General features: G+C 43.8%; 1 protein-coding gene across 1 annotated transcript in view; it reads right to left on the bottom strand.

The window, feature by feature from the left end:
- ATP12A (ATPase H+/K+ transporting non-gastric alpha2 subunit) overlaps window positions 1–19,639 on the bottom strand; it is a 31,173-nt gene extending 11,534 nt beyond the window's left edge. The window contains exons 1-13 of the mRNA XM_006116616.4: window positions 19,356–19,639; window positions 16,765–16,914; window positions 13,251–13,310; window positions 10,890–11,093; window positions 9,783–9,896; window positions 8,674–8,808; window positions 8,005–8,122; window positions 5,841–6,109; window positions 3,978–4,176; window positions 3,310–3,419; window positions 2,464–2,598; window positions 1,515–1,707; window positions 725–900 (exon numbers count right to left, since the gene is read on the bottom strand). Of these exons, the coding sequence (XP_006116678.1) occupies window positions 725–900; window positions 1,515–1,707; window positions 2,464–2,598; window positions 3,310–3,419; window positions 3,978–4,176; window positions 5,841–6,109; window positions 8,005–8,122; window positions 8,674–8,808; window positions 9,783–9,896; window positions 10,890–11,093; window positions 13,251–13,310; window positions 16,765–16,914; window positions 19,356–19,364 (1,872 nt within the window). The 5' untranslated portion in view covers window positions 19,365–19,639. The remainder of the gene's footprint in view (window positions 1–724; window positions 901–1,514; window positions 1,708–2,463; window positions 2,599–3,309; window positions 3,420–3,977; window positions 4,177–5,840; window positions 6,110–8,004; window positions 8,123–8,673; window positions 8,809–9,782; window positions 9,897–10,889; window positions 11,094–13,250; window positions 13,311–16,764; window positions 16,915–19,355) is intronic.
- Window positions 19,640–24,780: the final 5,141 nt, after the last annotated feature.

Raw genomic sequence — 24,780 nt, 5'->3', positions numbered from 1 at the left:
CATCTAAGGAAATTGTTGCTTACCTAAAATTTTTCTAGTCCACACTTTTATGATCTAAATTTACTTCTTTCCCTTTCTGAAAGACTTTTGTCACTCTTTCATGGTTTAAAGTAAATAATTCCAGCTAATGGGACTGTCTCTATGAGAAGATTAAATGGATACAAATCAGACATTAAGAATGGCAACATACAAAAACCAGTGGGCGGGGGGGCACTTTAACCTCCCTGGACACAGTTTCTGACTAGCAAATTGTCGTTGTCAGGGGAAAAAAAAACAAAAAACAAAATGTCAAACACAGAAAGCCAGGAGAAAACTGTCTAAGCTGGAATTCATGTGCAAATATGACACCATGAAAAAAGGTTTAAATAGAAACATAGAGTGGTTCCCACATTGCAATAGATAATTTCCCCTTCGGGTATTCTCACCCTTCTCATCACTGTTGGAGATGAGCCACATCCATGCTGATTTAATTAGCACTGATGTCACAATTTTATCTCTGTATTCCTTCCTTCCTTCTTTCCTTCCTTCCTTTTCTTTTTCTTTTTCTTTTCTCTTCAAATACCTTTTGCACCTGGGATTTTGATTTCAGCCCATCTTCACAATGGGCCCATTTACACTTAGTCGTCTTCATACCACTTTGGCAGTGCAAAGGAGCCTTAAAGTGGATGTGAGTTTAACTCTCAGGCCAACATTAATGATAGCAGCTGATTGGTAGAAACCCTACCTTGATCCCAGCACTGCGGCACTTGGACACGGCATCTGGCACGGTGGAGCGAGGGGGGTCGATCAAGGATAAAAGCCCTACAAAGCACAGGTTGGAGGTGGGGAAGTTCATGGAGTCTGTATCAAAGGGATAGGTATCTGGAAACTCGTCCTCTGGCAGGTACAAATGGCAGAAGCCTGGAATGAAACCCAATAGAGCAGTGTGAGAGCAGGGTAGAGGGAAAGAAATAAAAAAGAATGGGAGCCCTGGTATTAGTTCTTCTGTACCGTTCACGACTTCGTTTTAAAAATGTGCCATAAAATGTCATCTTTGTGATGGAATTTTAATCCCTCTGCATTAATGTTCCTTTATAGCACCAGCATTCAGAGCTGTGTAGCTGGTACCTGGGCAGTGCTTTGCTCCATGTAGCAGATACGTTTGTGATTCTTTATTTGCATGATGGTAGTGCCCAAAGGTCAAGGCCCCTTAGTGCGAACTATTATCCCAAGGTTCCTTCTTGAAAGAATTTACAGCAGTTTTAATGTGGGTTAATCCCCTTCCTATTTTGAGGCGTTTTTACCATTTCAGTCCATGAATGAGCAGGTCGTTTCCCTTTTTTCCTCTGAAACGGTATTCATTTTCAGCTGTCATTTCAAGACTGGAATGAGGATTGTCACACATATAATATTCCCATGCAGACCTAATGCATCCATTATTGTAACATCCAGTTGCCCCAGGCCACTGGTATTTAACTCAATTTCCCAATGTCCTTCTCTGTTACAAACCCTTTTCGGTTCCCTTTTGAACTCACCCAGCACTCTCTCTCCCAGGCCTCCCAGTTCCATGTATGCTGTCTGGAAAGCCTCAGCCCTCTCTCCATCCAGTGGCTGTTCTTCGCCATTGATCATGATGGTGCTGCATCTCTCTAGGATCCTCTCTGGGGCTCCTTTCATCACCAGCAGGAAACGTTTATCGTTGGGGTCTTCGGTCTCATGGATTGAGAGCTGTACGCCATGAAGATGGAATCATTGAAACAGTGTATTGTCCCCTTCGGTTTCCACCGCAACCCACCACCACCTAAATTCTGCCCTCTCATACACAACTTTCTCAGTAAAGGCAATGGGAAATGGCCATGCTTGTCTGACAAAAGAATTTGGCCATAAGACTCCATTGAATGTGAAATCAATAAATGTTTCTCCCTCTCTTTTTCATCAGTGGTACATTATCTCTTCTGAGGTCATAAAACTTGTCTTTGGTAGAATGAAATACCTTGCTGCTGTAATGACATACCAGATCACCACGGGATAATATTAGTCTTATTTTAAGAAGACACTGCTGCCCAGTCTTAGGCAGCGTTGTCAACTTTCTAGGAGCCTGAGAGTTGTCAATACTATTTTTCCCCCTATAGAATGATACAGATGGGCTCCACCCTCATCTTTAATATGGAGATACTACAATATTTAATTAACAAAAATTATGGGTTCCTACATACAGTGCTCAAAGCAACTTGGCCAAACTGTATGGGACAGCACCATTCCTTCTTTCATCACGTAACCTGAATTCCCTGGATCTAATTGCATGGTCTTGTATGAAGGTCCCATCAGGGTAGCTGTCTCCATGGAGAATACACAGCTCTGACTTTCTGAGTTCCAACAGCGTAGAACACTGAATTTCTACAATAACGTCACTATGACCCAGCCACAAACACTGGATTAGGGAAAGATATGAATTGGTTCATTTTCCAAAGACGAAAATCACACCTGGAACTTGTTAGTAGAATTGAAAGGAATTTCGGCCAGTTTTCTGTTCCGTTTTCTAATGCCCATGACATCACCCAAGATTACTTCAGCAAATTTCAGCAGGGCTGTTTCTGAGGCATCTCCCACCACAACTCTCTGTGCAGAAAAGAGCAAACATGGGGTTCAGTAGTAATACTTTTGCACATTCATCCAAGGGGCTGAAAGAACTTTACACGTATCTGCGATGGAGAGTATACTTTCTAATGTAGCTGTCACTGTGACAGCAAAGCACCAATCAGTTTACCTATGGCAAACAAGAATGTGAGATTATATTTTCCATCCTTCTCTTGACTTATGCCCTGGGAGCATGTGAGTTGTATTGCTCCTGTTTTTATTAGCTGTGGTCATTAGGACCATGCTACTGTCTCATTTTTTAGGCTTGCTGTTGTGATAAAGCTACTGCAAAGAGGTGAGATTTGCATTTCATTTAGTGGAAGTGAGAGATCTGTGGCTGCTCTCTGCTTTGCTGAAAGCTTCATAATGCTGCTCTGGGGTAAATGAATATTGTACCCTCTTAAAGTTGGTGCCTCGATTTATCCAACTGTCAAGTGCTTTCCACTGCATGTCACAGACCGTGTCAGAACCAAGAGCACAGCCCAGGAATCTGGAGTCACCTGTTCTAATCCAAGAACTGCCCAAAATAAATGCTCTACAAGAAAATAACTCAGAGCTCTACCCTGGCTACATTATGTTTAGTTTAGATTAATAGTGTGGCAATAATATTCTTGGTTTCTGAGCTTTTTTTTCCACTTAAATAAATGTTCATCTTTCAATAGAAAAGAAATGAGCTAAGAAAGTAGCTCATACCTTCATTATTGGAATGTTCTCCTGTCCAGGTTTGAATTCGGCCCGGTTGCAGAGTGTTACAATCTTTGATAAAGCTGCCCACGATTGAGAACTTTGATCAAAGGGCTGAGCTGAAAAACAAAAAAACAAAACAGATTTTTGGATGCTGGATAGTGGAATCCTTATGGTAAAGCAGCAATGGGAAAAAACAGCCATTAAGTGATTCTGGTGTATAGACATTCAAGTATTATCTTCCCCCGTGTATACCCCCCATCAGCCCTGCCAGAGTTGTACTGGTGAAGATCCCCTGTTTGTTTAATGATGAATTGAGGGGCTGGATTAGTACTTCCTAGACTGAAGAATTCTGTTTCTCCAGAAAACTGATGTAGATCCAGCTCCCTTTCTGCACCCCACACATCTTAATCTGATTTTGTAAGGACCATCTCCAGGGCTGAGAGTGGTGTTCACGCTCTTTTCAGTCCTTGCCATCCCTACTAAGATTGTCAACCAAGTGAGGGGGGAGTTAGCTTGTTATCGGCTAGACTGCTTTTTCTGATGTGGGTGCTTGTCTGAAGACAGTCCACCAAAGAACTATCAGATAAGGTGGCTACTAGTCATCACCATCGTCCTCAGCTAGAATCAGATTAACAGTCGCCCTGTTGCCTTTCCCCAGGTCCATGTATATTTACTTGTCTGTTCTTCACTGGTATCTGCCGAGTAGATCTGATTGTCAAACCAAAGATGGGCAACAGTCATCCTGTTCTGTGTGAGGGTCCCAGTCTTGTCAGAGCAGATGATGGAGGTTGACCCCAAGGTTTCCACAGCTTCTAAGTTCTTTACTAGGCAGTTCTTCTTTGCCATTCGCTTGGCTGTCAGAGACAAACTCACCTAAGGAAGTGAAAGAGTTGCAACACCACCGTTAGTGAGGTACCATTACAGTGAGCAATGTAATAAAGCCAAGGATAATGTGACTCGATGGACCATAACCTGAACCTGTTTGAAATTTCAACTAAAACATTTTTTCTAAGGAAAACATTCAGTAACATTTTTAGATTTTAAATAGCTCCTTAACCAGAAAGTTTTTTTTTCTTCAAAAGATTTTTTGGGGGTTGTAAATCCAGAAGACATTCACTGGAGTTCTTGGGGGAAAGTTCTGGTTTTTTAATTAAAAATGGTATTTTTCAATCAACCATAGTCCTGCTAATGATGCAGATCCTACTTCTGATCCTGTTCATGAAAATCTAGAATAGTTTCACTGATGCCAGTGGAGCTACTCCAGATTTATAATGATGTAACAGATCAAATCTGGCCTCTGCATAAGGCACATAGGTTAATATGAGATGTGGCCTTCATGCTGTGAATAGGGCATGACCGCAATTAGGATCATATTCAAGGAAAAGGACTGGAATTTGGGAAAAGCTCATAGCTGCAAAGGTAATGGTAGTGGACAGTACTTTGTCATCATATTTCTAAGGTGGCCATCACTATGGTGTCCAGTTACTACTAATAATTATTGTTGTTTGTCACCAGAGATGTCTGAGAATGATTTCATGTCTTGAGTATGGTTGTAGCTAAGAAGTTTGATGTGTGAATGGCAGTCCTTTCCACATGAAGTATAGGAATAGGAATCCTATAGGAATAGGAATCCTAGTCCCAACTACCTAGTTTGAGCCCCGTGTAGCTGCGCTGCACGGGGTTCGAACCAGCGGGGTTTTAAAAATGGCGGCTCCCCGCTTATGCAAATGAAGCCCGGGAAATTCAAATCCCGGGCTTCATTTGCAAGTGCGGTATGCCTACATTACCCCGCTAGTTCGAACTAGCGGGGTAGTGTAGACATACCCTGAGAGTTTTGCAGTGTGTATAACTATTGATTACCTGAATCTTTCGCACACACATGTGAAGTAGTAATGTCCCATTTTTGAGAGGAGGAGACTGAAGTAGATAGAAGGGAAGCAACTTCCTCACGGTCATGTAGCATATCAGTGATGGAGACAGAAATGGGACCCAAGACTGTCTTAAAGGGTGTGTCTATGTGAGCACAGGGTTGTTGTCTCTGAGATTCATATCTTAATTCTGGAGTTCCCCATCTTGAACCGGGACATTTCTGGCATTGAAAAGATCTCTGTAATGTCTTCTCAGGGCTAGCATGAGTTCCCCTGAGGTCACCCATGAACACTTGACATTGTAGCCGCTCTTGCATTGGCTTACAAGATCACAAACACTGGAAGTGGGCAAACATGGTGATATTGGGTAAAGGGTTGAGTTTGGATTTTCCAAAACCTAGGCAGTTCCAAGGCCCCAAAGTTCAGATGTAGATAGATTTAAGTAGATAGTTCCACCCTTAGCCCATTTCTCATGAAAAGTGCACCCGTTTCAATCCCAGCTCTATTAAGAGGCTTATGATAATCAGGGATCCTCTGTTGTCAACAAGACTGCAGAACCCTGAGACTTGGACCTATTTTCCCAGACCATCTCGTACTGTGATGCACACAATGACACAAACTCTGGTGTGAGCAGAAGCAAATCTGTACAAATGGCCTGGGCAGACTTACAGTAACCGTGGCTAGCAGTCCTTCAGGCACATTGGCCACAATAATGCCAATGAGGAAGATGATGGAGTCGAGAACCTTGTATTTCATGGACACAGCAATGATGAAGAAAAGAACCCCAATAGAAACAGCCACTCCAGCCACAATGTGAACAAAGTGCTCAATCTCAATAGCAATGGGTGTCTTCTCATTCCCAACTCCAGAGGCCAGAGAGGCAATGCGCCCGATGATAGTGCGGTCCCCGGTGTTGATCACTATGCCGGTGGCAGTGCCTGGAAGGAAAGAAGAGATTATCAGCACAGTGGGAGATTGGTTCCTGGGGAGAATTACAAGTAGTCGATAAGTATGGTATTACAGGCAGTCCCCGAGTTACACGGATCCGACTTATGTTGGATCCGCAGTTACGAATGGGGCTTTTCTTGCCCTGGAGGACGGGAGCGGTGGGACGCCCAGATGCGCCGCGGTCCCGCCGCCCACATCCTCCGGGGCGAGAAAAGCTGCTCCGCATCTCCCTGGTCTGCTGGGGGGGGCTGTCTCAAAGCAGACCAGGGAGACGCGGAGCAAAGCCACGGAGCACGCGGGCAGCGGGACAGCCCAGACGCGCCGCGGCTGTCCCACAGCCAGCGTCCTCCGAGGCTTTGCTCCCTGTCTCCCTGTTCTGCTGGGGGGGAGCCCCCCCATCAGCAAACCAGGGAGACGTGGAGCAAAGCCGCGGAAGATGTGGGCGGGACCGCGGCGCGTCTCGGCGGTCCCACCACCCGCATCTCCCTGGTCTGCTGGGGGGGAGGGCGCAGCTAGTGCGCCCCCCCCCCCCCCAGCAGACCAGGCTTTTCTGGCCGACGACGCCTGGGGTAGAGCAGCTGGGGCGCTGCCGGGTTGGTCCTGCAGTGTTGGTCCTCGGCACTACTGGACCAGCCCGGCAGCACCCCAGCTGCTCTGCCCCAGGCGACCTGATTCAGCCGCTGCTGGTCAGTTTCAGCAGCGGCTGAATCAGGACGCCTGGGGCAGAGCAGCTGGGGTGCTGCTGGGTTGGTCCAGTAGCGCTGAGGAGCGGCGCTACTGGACCAACCCAGCAGCACCCCAGCTGCTCTGCCCCAGGCATCCCCAAGTCAGCCGCTGCTGAAACTGACCAGCGGCTGACTATAGGAAGCCCGAGGCAGAGTTGCTCTGCCCCGGGCTTCCTGGAATCAGCCGCTGATCAGTTTCAGCAGCAGCTGACTTGGGGATGCCTGGGGTTCTTAAGTTGAATCTTTATGTAAGTCAGAACTGGCGTCCAGATTCAGCCCTGTTGAAACTGATCAGCGGCTGATTCCAGGAAGCCCGGGGCAGAGCAACTCTGCCTCGGGCTTCCTGTAGTCAGCCGCTGGTCAGTGTCAGCGGCTGAATCTGGACGCCAGTTCCGACTTACATACAGATTCAACTTAAGAACAAACCTACATACAAGATAGGGACTGTAACCCAGGGACTGCCTGTACTGTAACACCTAGGAGCTCCAGTCCTGGACTCAGACCCCAATGTGCTATAAATCTTGTATGCCAGTATAGCCCTCATATTAGGGACCCTTCTCAACCTTTTATTTACAGTCACTTCACAGAAATGTCATTCATCTCAGAAATCTAGGGGGTGGAGTTATCTGCAAACTAACAGGAAAAAAAAGCATATTGCACTCTGTTTTCATCAGTGCTAGTTAACTGTATTGCAATAGCACTGTTAGACCTCAGTCAGTTATCAAGGCCGCATTGCACAAACCACTATAAAATACACAGTAAATAATTTGATGTATATGCACTAGATCCTCTCCCTCCGCTTTCTCCCCGAAAATAAGTGCAAATTCCTCAAGCATCTGAAGCACTTATTTATTTCTGACTTTACATGAATTAGGATAATGATGGGAAAACCAAAAGCAAGCAGGAGTCAATCAGCTATCGCGTATATCTAGTGCCAGAGCAGGTAGTGAATCCTAGGTAGGACCTGGGGCCAGCTTTGAGGTTTGTTTGTGTTGGCATGGTGCGTCTCTTTTCAGTAATTGCTAATTTGTTTTTCTTTGTCCTAAACCTCCTTGGGGATCCTCAAAAAAAGCACCATTGAGAGTTAATTAGTAGTAGGCATGATGTGGTGCCTGTATACAAGCAGTTTCTTTGGCCTCTTCCTTCAGTCAGCAGGTTACCTTCCAGGCAGGTTGTAGAATAGAATGCAATGTTCTTCGTCTCCAATGGGTTTTCGTGGGTGAAGTCACAGGATCGGCTTTGTGCTTCTGATTCCCCCGTGAGGGAGGAATTATCCACCTGTCAGTCAACAAGACACACGCGGTTGGCAACCCTCATTTATGTACACCTGTAAGGAAGGGCTAAAGCAATTGTGGTGGTAGGTAGCAGGCCGATGGTATCTCAAAGTCAAACTCTGAGAGAGACTCTGACAGGGAAATTGCCCCTAATATCATGGAGATATGTTTGACCACTGTGTTTCCTAGTGACTTGGAGGGAAGCATCGCTCAAGTCGCTACCACCAGCACTGCAAGGAGATTTTCTGGGTCACTGCTTCCATCACGTACTGAGAAATCATGTTAACGGGAGATTGGCTGTGGTATGGTGGAGAGATGTTCTATGATTCTATGCTCCCCTTGACTCTTTTGCAAGTGGGGATTTATTATAAGGAATGGGCTTTTATGTCCCATGCACACCGTGCACCACAGTGGACCTTCTGCACAGGCAGAGCGTATATTTAAACCCAGAGTTTCTATTGGCTGATCAGTTATACAAATGGTCTTTCTGAAACAAATGGCATAAACATCACATATTCTTTTTTATTCCCAGTGCATCCAAAAGCTGGTGTTTACCTTACACCCCTGAGCAAAGATCAGACGGATGTCAGCTGGGATCCGATCTCCACCTTTAATCTCCACCACGTCCCCCACCACCAGCTGCTCTGCAGACACTTCCTTCTTCTCTCCATCTCGGATTATAAGAGCTTGCTGTGACGCAAGAGAACAAGAAGAATGTCACCAGTCCTACATCCTTCATGTCCTCCCTGTTTCACCATGAATGAAATTCACCCCTGTGCAGAGAGCAGATAAGCCTGTGTACCACCTAAGCCCTTCTCTGAGCTCTGCTCCGGGGCAGAATTTCACCCCGACTGGTTCCCCTTTGTTACACATCAACTTAATTCATTTCTTCTTCCTCATCTACCTAGTTCCATGCAAGTCACCAATGAAAAATAACCACAGTCAGATGATAAGCCTTAGCATTTGTTATAGCACTTTCATGCAAGGGTCTCCAAGAGAGTTACAAAGGAGGTAATACTATTATCATTTCACAGATGGGTACACAGGCGCAGGGAGGTTGCCACTTGCTCAAGATTAAATTCCATGAGAGGCGAAGCTGGGGAACAGGAATAGGAGTTCCTCCTTGCTGTAATCATGCTGTCTCCCAGCTCATTGTGGTGAATTCTTTAAATTCATTTTCAACCTGGCAGAGCAGTAATTCCTACGCTGGCAGCTCAGTGGGGAGGATGCCAGGCAGCAATACACATTTATACAAATGCCACATACTCTTGGCAGTCTTGATCATTGTTAACACTAGTCTGGGTTACACTAGTAAAAAAACAGACTGGTGGCTTTGGAGATTGAATAAGAAGGTGAAGATAAATTGCCCAAGACAAATCGGGATCCTTCTGGTGAAGGATGGAGTTGGAGAAAAATGAGTTCCCAACTCTTTGTATTCTAAGACTGGACTCTGCTTCTCATCCTCAGAAAGCCCTGAGGGTTGAATTCTATTATGTGAATATTGAGAGCAAAGCCAGTATTGAGTGAAAATGACAACTTAATTATCCCTTCACTATTGAAGAGGGTGCCCACTCTAAACACTGACTTACTAAGACCAGTTGCACCATTAATACATTTAAAATCTTCAACCTCTGGCTGTCTTGATCTCTTGCTCTTCCACTCACCTGTGGAATCATTTTACTGAAGCTGGCCATGATGTTGGTACTTTTAGCCTCTTGATAGTAAGCGAAGATACCAGTGAGGATGACAACCAGTGCGAGGACTACTCCCAAGTACAGCTGACCAATAAGAAAAAATGGTTCCAGTTAGTTTCAAAAAACAACATTTTTGTTCTTCCGGGTACACATCATAATAAACACCATTTGATAAAATAACTCTTCAGTCAGAGGTGGAACTGGTTTAACTGGTTGAGAGAGCGAGCTGTGGAATTCTACTCTATGCTCCTGCATGTTAGTAAGAATTAACAACCATAAGGGTTCCTCAAATGACCAATAAGACTTTAAGAGTCTTTATAAGACTCTTTCGTCTGAATGGAAGCCAAGCCAGCTGCCTAGGGGTCAGGGTGGAAACATGATTAGAAGGCTAGAGAACTTCACACTCTCCAATTTGGATTTGCACCTAGATAGCTGGATGCTCATCTCAACTTTTTGAACCATTTGGGGTTTAGAAATCAGGTTGTAGAGTTCACATGAATGAGTGCTTTCACAAGAATTCCAATAATTCCTGATAGTTATTGGATTGGGGATAGTAACTGAATACCTTTATTATTGTACTTTTATTATGTCTTCCTCCAGATAAAGAATAACATTCTCAAAAGGGCCTAAATGACATTTCAAAATGGGGTTTGGGCTTTTATGTAAAACCACCATGAAAATGAACAAAAAAGACCTACCACGTTTAAGCTCTGTTTGTGTCTCTAGACACCCATTTATCCCATCTCCTCCAACATAAACAAACTGCACCAACCAACCAGAACCAGCCAAAGAAAAAACAAAGTCCAAAAGGGTTTTACCCCAAAAGAGAAGAATCAGACTCCATGAAGTCCATTAGTGACTTCACTATTGTATTTGAAAGTGCTTGGATATTATGATCATGGGTAGCAATACAAAATCCTACAATAGATAACAAGAGAGCAAACAAAGGATACCAAAGAATGAGGCATTTATTGGAGTGAGTCAGTACTGAAGTAATGGGACTGGAGACCCCAGCTCTCCAAAAAGCCATACCAGACTATACAGAGATGGTGGCCAGATAACGGACACAGTACTTACGTTGTCAAACGCTGACGGAACACCTTGAGCAGCCTGAATCCCGAAAGCAATCCAGCAGAGCACAGCCCCCACCCATAAGAGGAGGGAGAACCCCCCGACCATCTGCTTGAGGAACTTAATGATTTCAGGAGTGGATTTAGGAGGAGTGAGAGCGTTGGGACCATCGCGGGCCAGAATCTCTGCTGCTCTTGCACTAGTGAGACCCTGCAAAGGCAAAGAGAATTGTCAAGCTTGAGTCAGATAGTGCAGATTGAAAACTGGAACTTTGTTTCTCTTTCTTCTTCCTTGGGACAGGGATTTGACTGTATATTTTAATGGATTCTGGAATCTGGAGTTTTGAGAAACCCTAATCACTGGATTATTGTTTCCCTTTGCCACCTTGTTGATTTGAAGCCTGCAAGAGGCCGGTTGTGCATTGTCCAATGGTAAAACATCTTTCTCTTATGTGTAATCACATTTATTCACTGGGACGGGCCCACCCATCTCTCATGAGCAGCCTCTGGTGGTCCAGTTGGAGCATGTGCCTACACTCTCTCTGCTAGACGGCTTGCACGATCCTCTCTAGTCGATTAATCTTTCAGCGAGGTTTTCAATGACTCAGCCGTTCAGCCAAGCCATGGTCAGTGGGTTTATGAACAAACCTCTTCTGAGGTACACAGTCCAACAGGGCCTATTACAGTAACATCTCAGTTGGTGTCAGCCTTCAGTTAGTTCAGTCTGTCCAACGTGGCTTCTCATGGTACCATATTCAAACTCTTTCTTAGCATCATCTTCTCTCTCTCTCAAGTTGTGTCTGCTTTGGTACAGAGGAGTGACACCGGAGCTTCCTCCCTTCCTCCCTCTATTACCCCATCTGAGTCTTTGTCACAGGCTAGTCCCCTTCCAGGCAGGGGGTATCAGAGTCCACAGAGGTCTTCATGGCTCTTTGGGCCTTATTAAATTCCCCTACTTCCCTGGTGGCTAGTGGGGGACTGTGAGGCCTCTGAGAGTGTACACCCCATCACACTCACATACACTGTACTACTGGGTTTGTACTTCATATTTCATACCATGCCAGACATTTCTAAGTACTATCAATGCCATGATGTACATGTGCATTCCTAGGCTATGTCTAGACTGCAAGCCTCTTTCGAAAGAGGCTCTTTCGAAAGATACTTTCGAAAGAGCCTCTTTCGAAAGAGAGCGTCTAGACTGCACGTTGAACTTTCGAAAAAGCGGCTTGCTTTTTCGAAAGAAAGCATCCAGTGAGTCTGGATGCTCTCTTTTGAAGAAGCCCTATTTACATTGAAGAACGCCTTCTTTCGAAAGAGGAACTTTCGAAAGAAGGCGTTCTTCCTCGTGAAATGAGGTTTACCGCCATCGAAAGAAAAGCAGCATTCTTTCGATTTAATTTCGAAAGAACGCGGCTTGAGTCTGGACGCAGGTGAGATTTTTTCGAAAAAAGGCTACTTTTTTCGAAAAAACCCCTGAGTCTGGACACAGCCCTAGTGATTGTCATTTGGAGGTCAAGTCTATGGACTTTAAAAGTAAAGTTGTCAGCAGTGACTACAGGTGTGACACAAGGTAAATTATAAAAGGTTTAGAAAACAAGGCTCAGTAGGAAAAGTAGAAAGACCTTGGCATATTTATTCCAGAGAATAGAAGTCTGAGGGAGTACACTCAGAGCCTTCAGATATGTCAAAGGGTTTTATATAGAATGTGGTGATTAAGTCTTCTCCATGTCCACCAAAGATAGGACAAGAAGTAATCACCTAAATTGGCAGCAAGGGAGAGTTAGATTAGATATTCGGGGGGAAAAACATTAACTGTAATGTTAATTAAGCCCTGGAATAGGTTAACAAGGAAGGTTGTGTAATCTTCACTACAGGAGGTTTTTAAGAACAGGTTAGACAAATATCAGTCAAGGTCTAGGTCACTTAATCCTGCCTCAGGATGTGGGACTGACCTCTTGAACTCCCTTCCAGCACAACATTTCTATGATTCTACATGACTTTACTGATGCCATCTGTTCAGACAGAGACACCTCTGATTCTGAATATCTGATCCAAACTCTCTCAGACTCGGGGAAAGTTTAGATAATGTCCGGAGACTGGGCTCAAGCTTTCCAATAGTGTTGATTTAAAATGCTCAGATTCCCTTCAAATGATCTGTGCTGATCTCTGTTTTTTAGTATCTACTGGGAGCATATCCTGCCAGTAAAATGTTTTGTTCTGTTTTGTTTTTAATGATGACTGTGAGGCTCTTCGAAAGCCAGCTGATATCAGTGCTTTTCCACTGACCTCAGTGCATTTCGGTTGAGACCACAGATGAACTAAGGCTCTTAGATTCACACTGATCCTTGCTCATATCTGACTCACTCACCTTGGTGATGCTTGTAGTGTACTTTTCCTCCAGCTCGTTTTTGCTGAGTTTGTGGTCATCCTGAAAGCCAAAAGAGGAGACAGAGGAAGTGAGTGGAATGTGTGAAAGTTAAAAGTGGGTCTGAAAGTATCAGTATTTCTGGCTTGAGAAGCATTTCAATGGCCTTGGGTTTTTGGCCATTGGTCCAGCTGCCAGTACTGTATATGGTGTTATGCCTCAAAGAGTGATGGTAAATGCTTGATCCTTCAAAAGAAAGCAACCACACCCGTAACACACACAACTAATTATGCAGGGCTGCATACCGGGACAAGGGAGTGGGAAATTCCCCTTTTATGCTTCCAGGTCTCACATCATCTTAAACACTACTTGAAATACCTGACAGATGATCAGACACTATAGTGATAGGAGTCACCTATATATAAAAATCGACACCATGCAGTCCTTTGGTTTAGCATAACAAGATTAGAGATGATCAAGGAATTATTTTTTTCAAATCCCCCTTCCCTGCTGCAAACAATTTATCAAAATTTCCATTTTCTTCTGAGTGGCTGTGGCCAAAAAGCTACCACTTGAGTGTTCTAAAAGTTCCAGCTTGCCATTCACTCACTGTGTGATCTTGCACAAGTCATGTCACTGCTCTGTACCCGTCCATATGTGAAATGGGTGTCCCAAGCCCAATAGAGGTGGTGTGCGGTTTAACTGATTTTTCCTTGAAGTGCTTTCAGACGGTCAGATTTAAAGAGCAAGCGGAATGCAAATTAGCATCGGGAAATGGTGTTCACGTTTCTTTGGAACTTCTGTAACTCCCTTTCCTCCCGGCCTCCTCCAAATCAGCCTATCACGGGAACAGAACAACTCTTTTTCGGGCATGTCTACATGGCAATGTGAAGTGTGACTGCAGTAAAGCCCTGCAAACTGACAGGGCCTGACTACAAGCATGTGGCTGGAGCCAGGTCCATAAAACATTCCAACCCTTGAGGGCTCCGGTCAGCTCTTCTCCTCCTGCCTGTGGGGTTTGAGCAGAAAGCTACATGTTCACTCCTGCAAGCCACCCTCATACTCGCTGTGCTGTGGGTGCACACAGGTGTCACAATGCCTCTTATTCTGCAGCATGTACACAGTGGAGCAGGGGACATAAGCAGGACCCATAGCCATCGGCACATGACGCCACCAATATGCCAACTTCGGGGACAACAAGTGGTGGCAGTGCTGATCCAAGTGTGGAGGGAAGATTTAGGGTCAGGGTGGAAAACAACTTGACCATCTCAGGGTTGGATCCAGTTGGGTGGATTTGGGTCTAAGGAAGCCCCCTGGACAGCACATGACATAATCCTGACTGGGGTACTTGCACGGCTGGCTTGCACTGCCACGGCTTCGCTGCTATTGTTACAGCAGGCTAGTTCAATCAAAGCTAGCTTAGGGCTGTGCACACATACTGCAGTCACACCTCTCAGTGTAGTGTAGACATATCCTGTGTGATGCTGGATGTGACGATAACTCTGTTTCATTCAGGTAGACACCTAGTCTTAAAATCCTCAGATGCTGTAGGCCTCGAAACCCTACACACGGTAGTCAGCATGCTAAAGTGTCTCGGTGTAATAAAAATCTTTGCCCTTGTCTGATAGGAATGGGGTCTGAACAGTAGCAGTAACATGTCTCATGGGCTGTCATGCACTGCAATCTTGGAGCCGGAAGCAGAAGGTTATTGGTAGAAAGGGAGAGGAGAGAGGGGACTTGACAACTTTTCTCCTTTCCCCACAATGCTATCCCGTTGGTATAATTATGGGATAATTTTGGGTGTAGCTACAGAGACGGAATTGGCATGAAGGAAGGAGGAAGTATAGAGATCAAACAGATACTGTTCAGGAAACAGAATGTGTGTTTTAAATGCTTGCCGTAAAGGGATGTTCTCAAGATTGGCAGACAGACCAGAAAATCTTGGTTACCCATTAATGTAATAGCAGTTTGTCCCCAGTTCCCTGCAATACTGAACCATTTAAAAGAGTAGGAGGAGTTGCAAAGTCAGCATATTAGCTAACAGAATGTGCTGTCTGTCCGTCTGCAGGAACAAAGCATCACATAGATTTCTTCTGCATGCACATTGTCAGCCCTCATCCTGACACCCAGGAAGCACCCTGATTGCTACGAGTGCACTGCTCTGATACATGGGCCACAACAAAGCTGCCTCTCCGTTCACGTGGTCCTTCTGTATACTCTCCAAGAGGAGAGGATGGCTTTTTTTCTCCTCTGTATAGCATCTTTGAGAGCTTGCAGGCATTAATGAAGCCTCACAGTATCCATGAGAAGTAAGCATATAGCCATTTTACATATGGGGAAACTGAGTCACCGGGAGGCTAACATGGCCAAAGACCACAAGGAGTCAAATGGCATCACCCACACATCCTGTAATGATACTTTCCTCCTTTTCTGGACTATAAAGGGATACTTTTTTTACATCCGCTGTGTTAAAATATGACCGTTAATGAGATTATTAATGTTTCCATCTCCTCCTATTTGAAATTTAGGTTTTTAGGGTGAAATTATTTATTTGTACTCCAGTAGAACCAAAGTATCCTAGTCATGGATCTGGGGTCTTCTGCTAGGCATGGTAGAGACCCAATCTAACAGGGATTTTGTGGACTTACTTTTGGTTTTGGAGAGAAACATGGGATAACATTTTCAGAAATGAACAAGTCCCATTTACAAAGGTTGAGTTTCAGAATCTAAAAACACTTCTGAAAATGGAACTTAGATTTCTAAGTTACTTAGGAATTTTTGACAGTTTTACCCAGAGTGTAGCATTCTGATCTCAACCTTAAAAGCCAAGCACTCTCAACCTCTTATCTCGGCTCTGACATACTGCCACTCTATCACCATGGTTGTCTTAATTAACTTCTGTGTGCCCTCGTTTTTCCATCAGTAAAATGAAAATAATAATACTCCTTCACTTCATTGGAGGGGCTGGACATTGAAAATTAGTTACTTGGTGTTGGTAAAGACCTTTGAAGGATGAAAGCACCACGTAAATAGTGCTATTAGTGGAGTCCTTGGAAACACATTTATGGGAACCCACTGTCCTTTAAATGGTAACAGTGTCTAACTCTTATCTAATACTTAATAGTAGATTTTTTTATAAAGGAAGATAGCATCCTTATTCCCATTTTGCAGGTGGAAAAACTGAGGCTTAGACCATGGCCATTAAGTTGCACTTCAATCTGGTATGCAATTTAAGACATAACACCACCCTGTGAACTGAGAGATTTGGCTTCTGCCTTTCTATATTTGTCAGTCTACTCTGTCCCAGTGGAACCTTACCCAAAGAGATGATGGTAAAATGCTGCTATAATCACTTCACTTAGGAAAATGCACACTTGATGAGAAGTGCTGGTAATAGAGCAGATACAGTTCCAATACCAACTAATTTCTGCAAGAATTGTTCTATTTATTCAAATCAGTTTGATCCCACACTGTCAATAAGAGCAAGATTAGCAACTCCTTCCCCCAGGACACTCACCAAGTCCAGTTCTTTCTTAAGGTCATCTGTCTTCTTGCTTTTTTTCTTGTTTCCTTTCAGATCTTTATATTTTTCCTCTTCATCTCCCTTGTCTGTTTTCTCTAGATCCTCTATGCCATGGATCTCGACTGAGTAAATGTCAGATCCTTTCTAGAATCAGAAATGAGAAGACAAGTTAGGGCTAATTGCACTTAATATGCGATCATAAGGGAGTGTAGCTAGCAGAAGTCAGTGAAGTACTGTGGCAAATCAGAACCTCTGAGGTTTCCATGTTTGAGGTGGCTGTAGTCTCCTCCTCCTGGGAACAGTTCCTGGTACTGTCCTTTGCCTGAAATTTCAATAGCAATAGCATCAATGCACACTACCCCAGCAGCAGCCAAATCATCAGCTGGTGCAAACTGCCATAGATCCAGAAGCATCAGTAGAGATATAGCAATTTAGTTTGAAGATGTAGCCCTAAAGGTAAAAACATTGCCCAAAATTCATTACCAATGTAAATCACATAAGAATCATGAGGATTGACTTGAAATCATTAAATTTTAAATGTGGGAGCCTCTCCAGGTTTGTGATTTTATGTTTAACTTGTTCTTTCCAAATAAAAGCTGAGTCTCATATTTACCTGACTCCAAGAGCTTGTGCTTTAAGAAAAAAAATTCTAATATTGAAGCACTTGGGATAAAATCATGATAATTAGCAGCACTGTCAAATTGGCCTCTTGGCCACATAGGCTAAGTCTAGACTGCAGGCTTCTTTCGAAAGAGAGCGTCTAGACTGCACGGAGAAATTTCGAAAAAGCGGCTTGCTTTTTCGAAAGAAAGCATCCAGTGAGTCTGGATGCTCTCTTTCGAAGACGCCCTATTTACATTGAAGAACGCCTTCTTTCGAAAGAGGAACTTTCGAAAGAAGGCGTTCTTCCTCGTAAATTGAGGTTTACCGCCATCGAAAGAAAAGCCGCGTTCTTTCGAATTAATTTCGAAAGAACGTGGCTTGAGTCTGGACGCAGGGGAAGTTTTTTCGGGAAAAGGCTACTTTTCCCGAAAAAACCCCTGAGTCTGGACACAGCCATAGTGATACCTTGAAGCAAAAACTGCACTCCTAGTTTGACCCTCTTGTTCACAGAATACTGGGAAATCTCTGTTTCTCTGTGCACAGAGCACAAATCTGAGCAAAAGCTGGTGAATTATTCACCCAGTATTTGCCAGTTCTCTGCAGGGTATAGACAGCAGTTAAATAGCAATCCCTAGAGTAGAAAAGCTGCCAAACCTATTTAACTGCATAGATTTATTGATAAGCTATTTTCTTAATAGCCCAGAGTTAAGAACAGGTTTCCTGTGCTGTTCATTTACCAGTTTCTATAATCATAAAATTCCAGATCATAATTATTCTGTAAACTGCATGCCATTCCCTGGAAGAGCTATTAGCTGACCCCATTCTCACTGGATTCCTTAGGGATTAATCTTTTGAGCTTCAGACTGAATCATACTTATTGGCTGACCTTCAGGTAATGACTTGTTCCACTTGGCTATGTTTGCATGAAACGTGCATCTCATACATATATGGAAACTTTGGCAAGACAGTTTTCCATGTTTGGACTGCCACACTGACAAAATCTCAGCAAATTTGTTTAAAGCTGAACGCTTTAATTAAAAAAATACAAAGCCCGACAGCTAAAATAATGGGTGTGTATCATGTTAGGCGCATTAGAAAATATTAATGATTATATTTCTGAACTAAAAGCTACCAAAAAGAACCACATTTCAACCCCTTGGTTGAACCACATTTCAACCCCTTGGTGCACTTGCATTTGAGGAATGCTGCAATGTTGACCTTTTCAATTATTATTTTTAGGCAGATGTGTGTGGGGGCAACGGATTGGGAGTATGCAGTGGGGAAGAAGTTGCCCCATGGATATTTTGAGGAGTTGAATTCCCAAAACACCCAATTCTAGAGCATTACAGTTAGTTTGCTCAAACACATCACAGAAAAAGGCTCTCTGTTATGAGTTCTCTCTCTGCTGCTTTTCCAAAGATACACAAGCTGGGGTTATCTATCAGAGTTATCCTCCCCGCTCCTCCTTCCTTTCCTAATGCCACCAAATATTTGCCCACCTTTTCAAGTCTCCATGAAGAGAGGAGAGCAGGAAACAATTCTGGACTAGACTAACTTTAGCAGATATAGGAGAGAAGGTTCACGGAGATCAATAAAAGCTAATCCTAAACAAAATCTCCTTTTAGTTCCCACAGAGATTTTGAGGTTCCTCTTTTTAACCCTGAATTCTCAGACCTCCGCAGATTGGCTTGATCCTTTATCCATTTACAAAGGAGACATTCTGACCAGTATTTCCCCTTCTCTATTCTTATGGGTTGCAAAGATAGAGTGAAGGAGAGAGAACAACTTCGATCTCCCATCTTTATGAAGCAAAATAATCTGCATTTCTGACCGATTTTTCTCCGGTCCTAGCATGCATGGATACAACAAACCATTTGAAACCTACATACATTATTAATGTATCAAATGAATTCCAGTTCTTATAGCTTAGCAGAAGAAACTAGATATTTAAATAGCAACAGTTTCAGTGAACTCTCACTCACCTTTCCCATTTTGGTGAGCTTATTCTTTTCCTTCCCTGCTCAAGTGGAGCAATGGATCTCTCCAGCAGGAGGAGATCTAGTGAATAAAGTTGCTTGGATGAAAAGGAAAAGTGGTACAGGTACAAGATGCAAGTAGCTCAGTTGTGCTGTGGCTGTCAGAGTGCAAGAGCTCGCAGGGGTTGTAGCCTCTTCCCAACTGGAAAGCCAATGTTAGCTGGAATCTTCCCCACACTTAGGCATCCTTCAGGCAGGACAGGTTTGCCTTCCAAAGCCTGTGGGGAGAGTGCCCTTTACGTCCCTTTATAAGTAAGTGCTTGCTCTGCCACTCCTCCTCTCCTCGTTCGGGTCCAGCCCATCTTCTGCTTCACCTGAAGTAGGGTGGAAAAATACCACAGTAATGGGCATGTGGGTTCCAGGTCAAATAGTTTCTAATTATTCCTCTGCAATGTTTGCTCCCAACTGAGGAACAGGTACATTATTCACCTTGTTAAAAGCAGTGAGTTACCTTCAAAGATTCACCAGCATTGGCCTCTTGCAAATGATTCCCAGGTGTCTTCAAAATGTGTGGTGGGGCAGAGAGGGTGTAGGCAACATTTGCCATTTACACTCTTTTGAGTGATCTGACATATACCTGCCTGGGGGCTCTAACAATAACACCACGGTGCCGTTCAGATCCCGAGGGGATAGTCACTGTATATTCAGTCAATAACTTTGAATGGCAAGATCTTAGGGGAGCGAGTGTTCCTTTAAACGTTTGTACTTTGACGTCTCTATTCTCATTGTAGACTGGCTTTGTTTGCTCTTATTTTTAATGTGAGGTTGTAAAAAAAGAAAATAAAAGAAAGGCAACTGCTGGGCAGGTCTTTCTTAGCAAGCGCAGATACCAGAACACGGCAATTTTTTTAAGTGTTTATCTTGCATCAGTCACAAGCTCTTCAAGTGAATACCACATGCTGGGAGAAGATTTATTAAACTTTTTATACCTGCTGAGTCTTCTTCAAGTGCTGGACCCCACGTGTATTCTGAATGTAGGTAGGCACGCACGGCATGCGCCCAGTTCTAACAGTTTCCATTGGTCTGCATGTGCTCAGTAGGTCTCCTCGTGTTCAAGACTAAGGTCATAAGAGGTAGTGTGAGCTGGTGCTTCTTCAGTTCACTCACCAGAACTAGAATCCCTGTGTCCACAGGTGCCTGCTGTTTTTCTGTTGATCGAACATGTAGATTGATTTATATTAGCGTAGCTAGAGTTTTAGAGTATAGTTAATATAGCTGTTTAGTCCCCGTACTGGGGACTCCCTCACCATGATCTGGGATTATCCCCAGAATCCCAATGTGTAAGAATTGTGTCTCATTCTTTGTGAATGATGATCTCCAACACTGCCTTTACTGCTTGGATGCTTTGCATGTCTCTGAAAAGTGCAGTATTGGTCACTCTTAAGCTTCATCTAAAGAAACATCTCCTGGAGAAGGCTGTGAGGCCTCGCACTGATCTGGGCCAGGGAGATCCCTTGTGCATTGGTCCCAGCAGAGGAGCAGCACTCCCTCCCAAATATGAACTTAGAACTGCAATCTGAAGCTCCTAAACTCTCTTCCTTCACAGCTTCCCATGAGAGAATGTGCGCACTTACAGTCACAATGACAGATCCCCATCCACAACTGTCTGCAAGAAAGGTGATCCCTCCTTCAGTCTGCTGACAACAATTGAGCCTTCATGTGTCGGTCCTAAGGGACCAGCACTGCTGAAAACCCCCCGGCTAGAGTTAAGAAAGCAAGAAGAAATATATGTCGGACGATCACATGCCAGTTCCATGCTGAAGTGTAGATCCAGACTCCTCATCATTACCAGTTTGCTTATTCTAGACCATACTACCTCCATACATGCAGGAAACATTGGGCCAAACCCCGCTAGACACTAGGCGAAACCAACTGTCCCATTGTCTCCCATCATCTCTGGCCCAGCCCTGATGAGGAATGCTATTATACTCAAGGATGAGACTACTTCAGCATCTATTGAACTGTCTCATCCTGAACCATTATCTATGCGTCATTATCCAAGCTGCTTACCTTCCAGGTGCACTGATCTGTTTCAGCAAGCAACCTGAGCAGGCACTTGGACCATGAGTGGAAGATACACGACTCTGCCCTGCAGAAATATTCACTCAGTGGAGCATACTTCAATGTACTCTTTGGCTATGTCTAGACTGCAGGCTTCTTTTAGAAGAAGCTTTTCCAGAAGAGATCTTCCAGAAAATCTTCTTCCAAAAGAGTGTCCACGCTGCCAAAGCACATTGAAAAAATGATCTGCTTTTTCGAAAAATGGCATCCACACTGAATGGACACTATCTTGCATGTAAGCTGTGATTACTATGGACAGAGTGGCCACCAGGGCACCTGTGCTTTTTCCTAGCTTGTTGCTAGTCCACCTACTACATCCAGATGGGCATACTCTTGTCACCAACCCAAGTAGAGTAAATTTCACAAGGGGCCTAGCAGGACCTATATGCTAGTGGCCAGATTTACACCTCAATGGGACCTTAATCTTATCCTGTCAACTCTCACCACTCTACCAGTGGCGGCCCATCAATACAGGCGACCTAGGCAGTTGCCTAGGACGCCAAGATAAACGGCCATTGAGGGCTTTGGAGGCGGGGGCACCAATCACGCACCAATTGCACATTTCACCTAGGGCGCCAGTTGCTGGCAGCTTGTCTAGGACCGCTCCTGCAGTCCACTATTTGAACACTTGGCAACATGTTCCATATCCCGCCTGTTTGTGAAAGTTGCATTTTTAGTTGCTCGCCCTGTCAGGGAAGGTGAGCAAATTGGGAACCTTTCTAGCAGACCCTTCTTACATGTTTTTTTTTCCACAGGAAAAAAGTATCCATTTGCCTCCATTCTTGTTCCTCCCCAAGGTTATTTCTGAATTCCATGTCAACTAACGTATCAACTTGCCCATCCTCTGTCCAAAACCCCACACTTTTGCCAAAAAGCCTTTTTCTTGCCATAGCAAAAGATTACAAGGTCAAGCAGTATTCTCTGAGGGAATCTCTACCTGGAACTCCGGGAACATCACTGTACGCTACAGGTTAATTGCACACATCTTGTCCTGACAGGGTACACCACGGGTGCACAAGCTGCAAGGCCATTCCAATACTAAACAAATGCAGAGCAGCCACCTGGAGCTCCATCCACACATGTGCTAAGTTTACACACTAGTTCAGGCCTCTCCTGTGGGTGCACCATTTGGACCTGCAGTACTAAAAGCATCTTTGCTGCCAGCTTCCTCGTAGCACCCTCCAGTCTGAGCAGTGCAGTGACTCATGTAGAATACACATGGGGACCAGCACTCAAAGAAGAAATGGAGTTTACTTACCAGGAACTGGAAATACTTTCAGATAAGTAGTCCCTACCTGTCCTCCACCCCCTCTGCTTCGGATTGGATTCATGGCAAAGGCGAAGATCTGGAGAGGCATCAACCCACACTGCATTTTGGTTGGAAGCAGAAGGAGATCTACAATGCAACTGCAGCTCAACAGATGCTGCTTGCTTGCACACCCATGTGTGGAATACAGATAAAGACCAAGCAACTCAAAGAACTTCCAGTTACAGGTAAATTCCCATCATTCAAAGACAACATAACTTCTTTGTTTGCTGATATTTGGTGGAAGAAACACAAATCAAGAGAAAAGACATAAAATGCTTACATACCTTCTAATCAGGCCAGAATACGAGAAATGGATTCATCGCCTCTCCTCCTCCTCCCCTTCTCTCCCCCCCCCCCCCCTCCAGTAATCTAGATTTCTTTTTTAAGTATCAAATCAAATACAGGGAAGATTTCTTTTTCATTTAATTTTTTTCTGGAAAATACATTCCTTTCTAATTGACCAAAATGATCCTGCAGTAAGGGGAAGTATTTAAAAAATTGGGCCCTTTAAATAGCGTGATGCAGGTAACTATTGAATTGCACCATTCTGCATGCTGCTAAGAACCATAATCCCTAGCATGAGTTTTGAATTATGTTAGATTAAAGTTGCTAATTGAAAACACTAACACTGACCCTTTAAAAATGTAAAGGTATTCATCCTACTGAAGTCAACAGCTAATCACTTCTTGATTTCTATAGAAGCAGAAGCAAATCCATACTGTAATTAACCAGGAACAAATTCCAAATAAAGTGAGGGTCGAGTCTTTTTAATATGATGACTAATCTTCTGAAACTGAAGCAGATAAATATACAGAATGATAAATGGAAGGGCTTTTATTTTAGTTTTATTTGGGGCCCAGTTCTGTTCTTGGTTTAAATGAGACAGGATTAGGCCTTTAATGGGGAACAGCTGCAGTATAATCCCTTTCCTATGCAAATAAGTAATTGGGATTTCACAGTATATATCATTCACAAAAGGAATGCCCTGGTTAACATCTCCAATGAGTCCAGTCCTATAATTTAGTGCACTGTGATGAAATTAACCTATCCACTGCTAAAATAGGCACCAGAGACTAGAGAACTAGGAGGTTGGGGGACAAAAACAGAGTAAAATAGACCTAAAAGCTTAGAATTAGGACTGAAAGTGAGGGAGAAATGGACTTGCAAATTGGGATATGGAAGCCAGAGATCTGATCTGAGTTGAGAACAAGGAGACGGGCCGAAAACTGTGCTGGAGGGCCTGCAAAATAGAAATTGTGAGTCAGGAAGAATGATGGACAGGGGACTTGGAGTTGTAACCCAGGAACAAGTAAGAATAGGCAGATGGAAATCAGAATTCGCTGTCCTTGTGTATTGAGACATTTGAAAAGATAAACTCCAGACTCAGATTTTAAGTAATTATTCATGGTTTGGAATTTTAACTGTGCCACCCTAGCAGGTTTTGCAAGCAAAGAATCAGAGGGGAAAGAAATTTGCTCTATAAACTGTGACCATTTTGCCTAAGGATCCATGTTAAAATTTCAAACTAGTTACAATACATGGCAACAGGGTACCCAAATCATTTCCATTGGGTTTACCCATGGCTTTTGTGGGGTTTTATTATTGAAATAGTTATACTGGGACAGCCCCTAGTGTGGTTGCAACTATAGCAATTTAAAGGTGATTTGTAGCCGTATTTTGTTCCCTTAAATTTAGAGAAATAAATCCTACTGGCATAACTGGCTGTATAATGGCGTTATACTCTTTTAACTATTCAGATTTCTAACCGATATTGTTAACGCTTTAGTGACGCAGGAAGCATGTTCTGCCAGTCTATCTGCACTGCTGACTACCATTAGAATTCTATTCCAGTTCAAGAGAAGGAATCCACGTAATCCTTAGAATCACAGAGGACACAATGTTACTATTATAGAACTTATAATTCCCAGGCTACCCTGAGGCTGAGATGAGATAATGTAGAAAAAGGTTAATGCTAAGGGTGTTGCTTTAGAAATGCCAAGC

Source organism: Pelodiscus sinensis, chromosome 25 (genome assembly GCF_052426305.1).
Source record: "Pelodiscus sinensis isolate ZL-2025 chromosome 25, ASM5242630v1, whole genome shotgun sequence".
Classification (NCBI taxonomy): Eukaryota; Metazoa; Chordata; order Testudines; family Trionychidae; genus Pelodiscus; species Pelodiscus sinensis.
The sequence above is the reverse complement of the archived record's forward strand: the minus strand, read 5'-3'. Positions and strand labels throughout refer to the sequence as shown.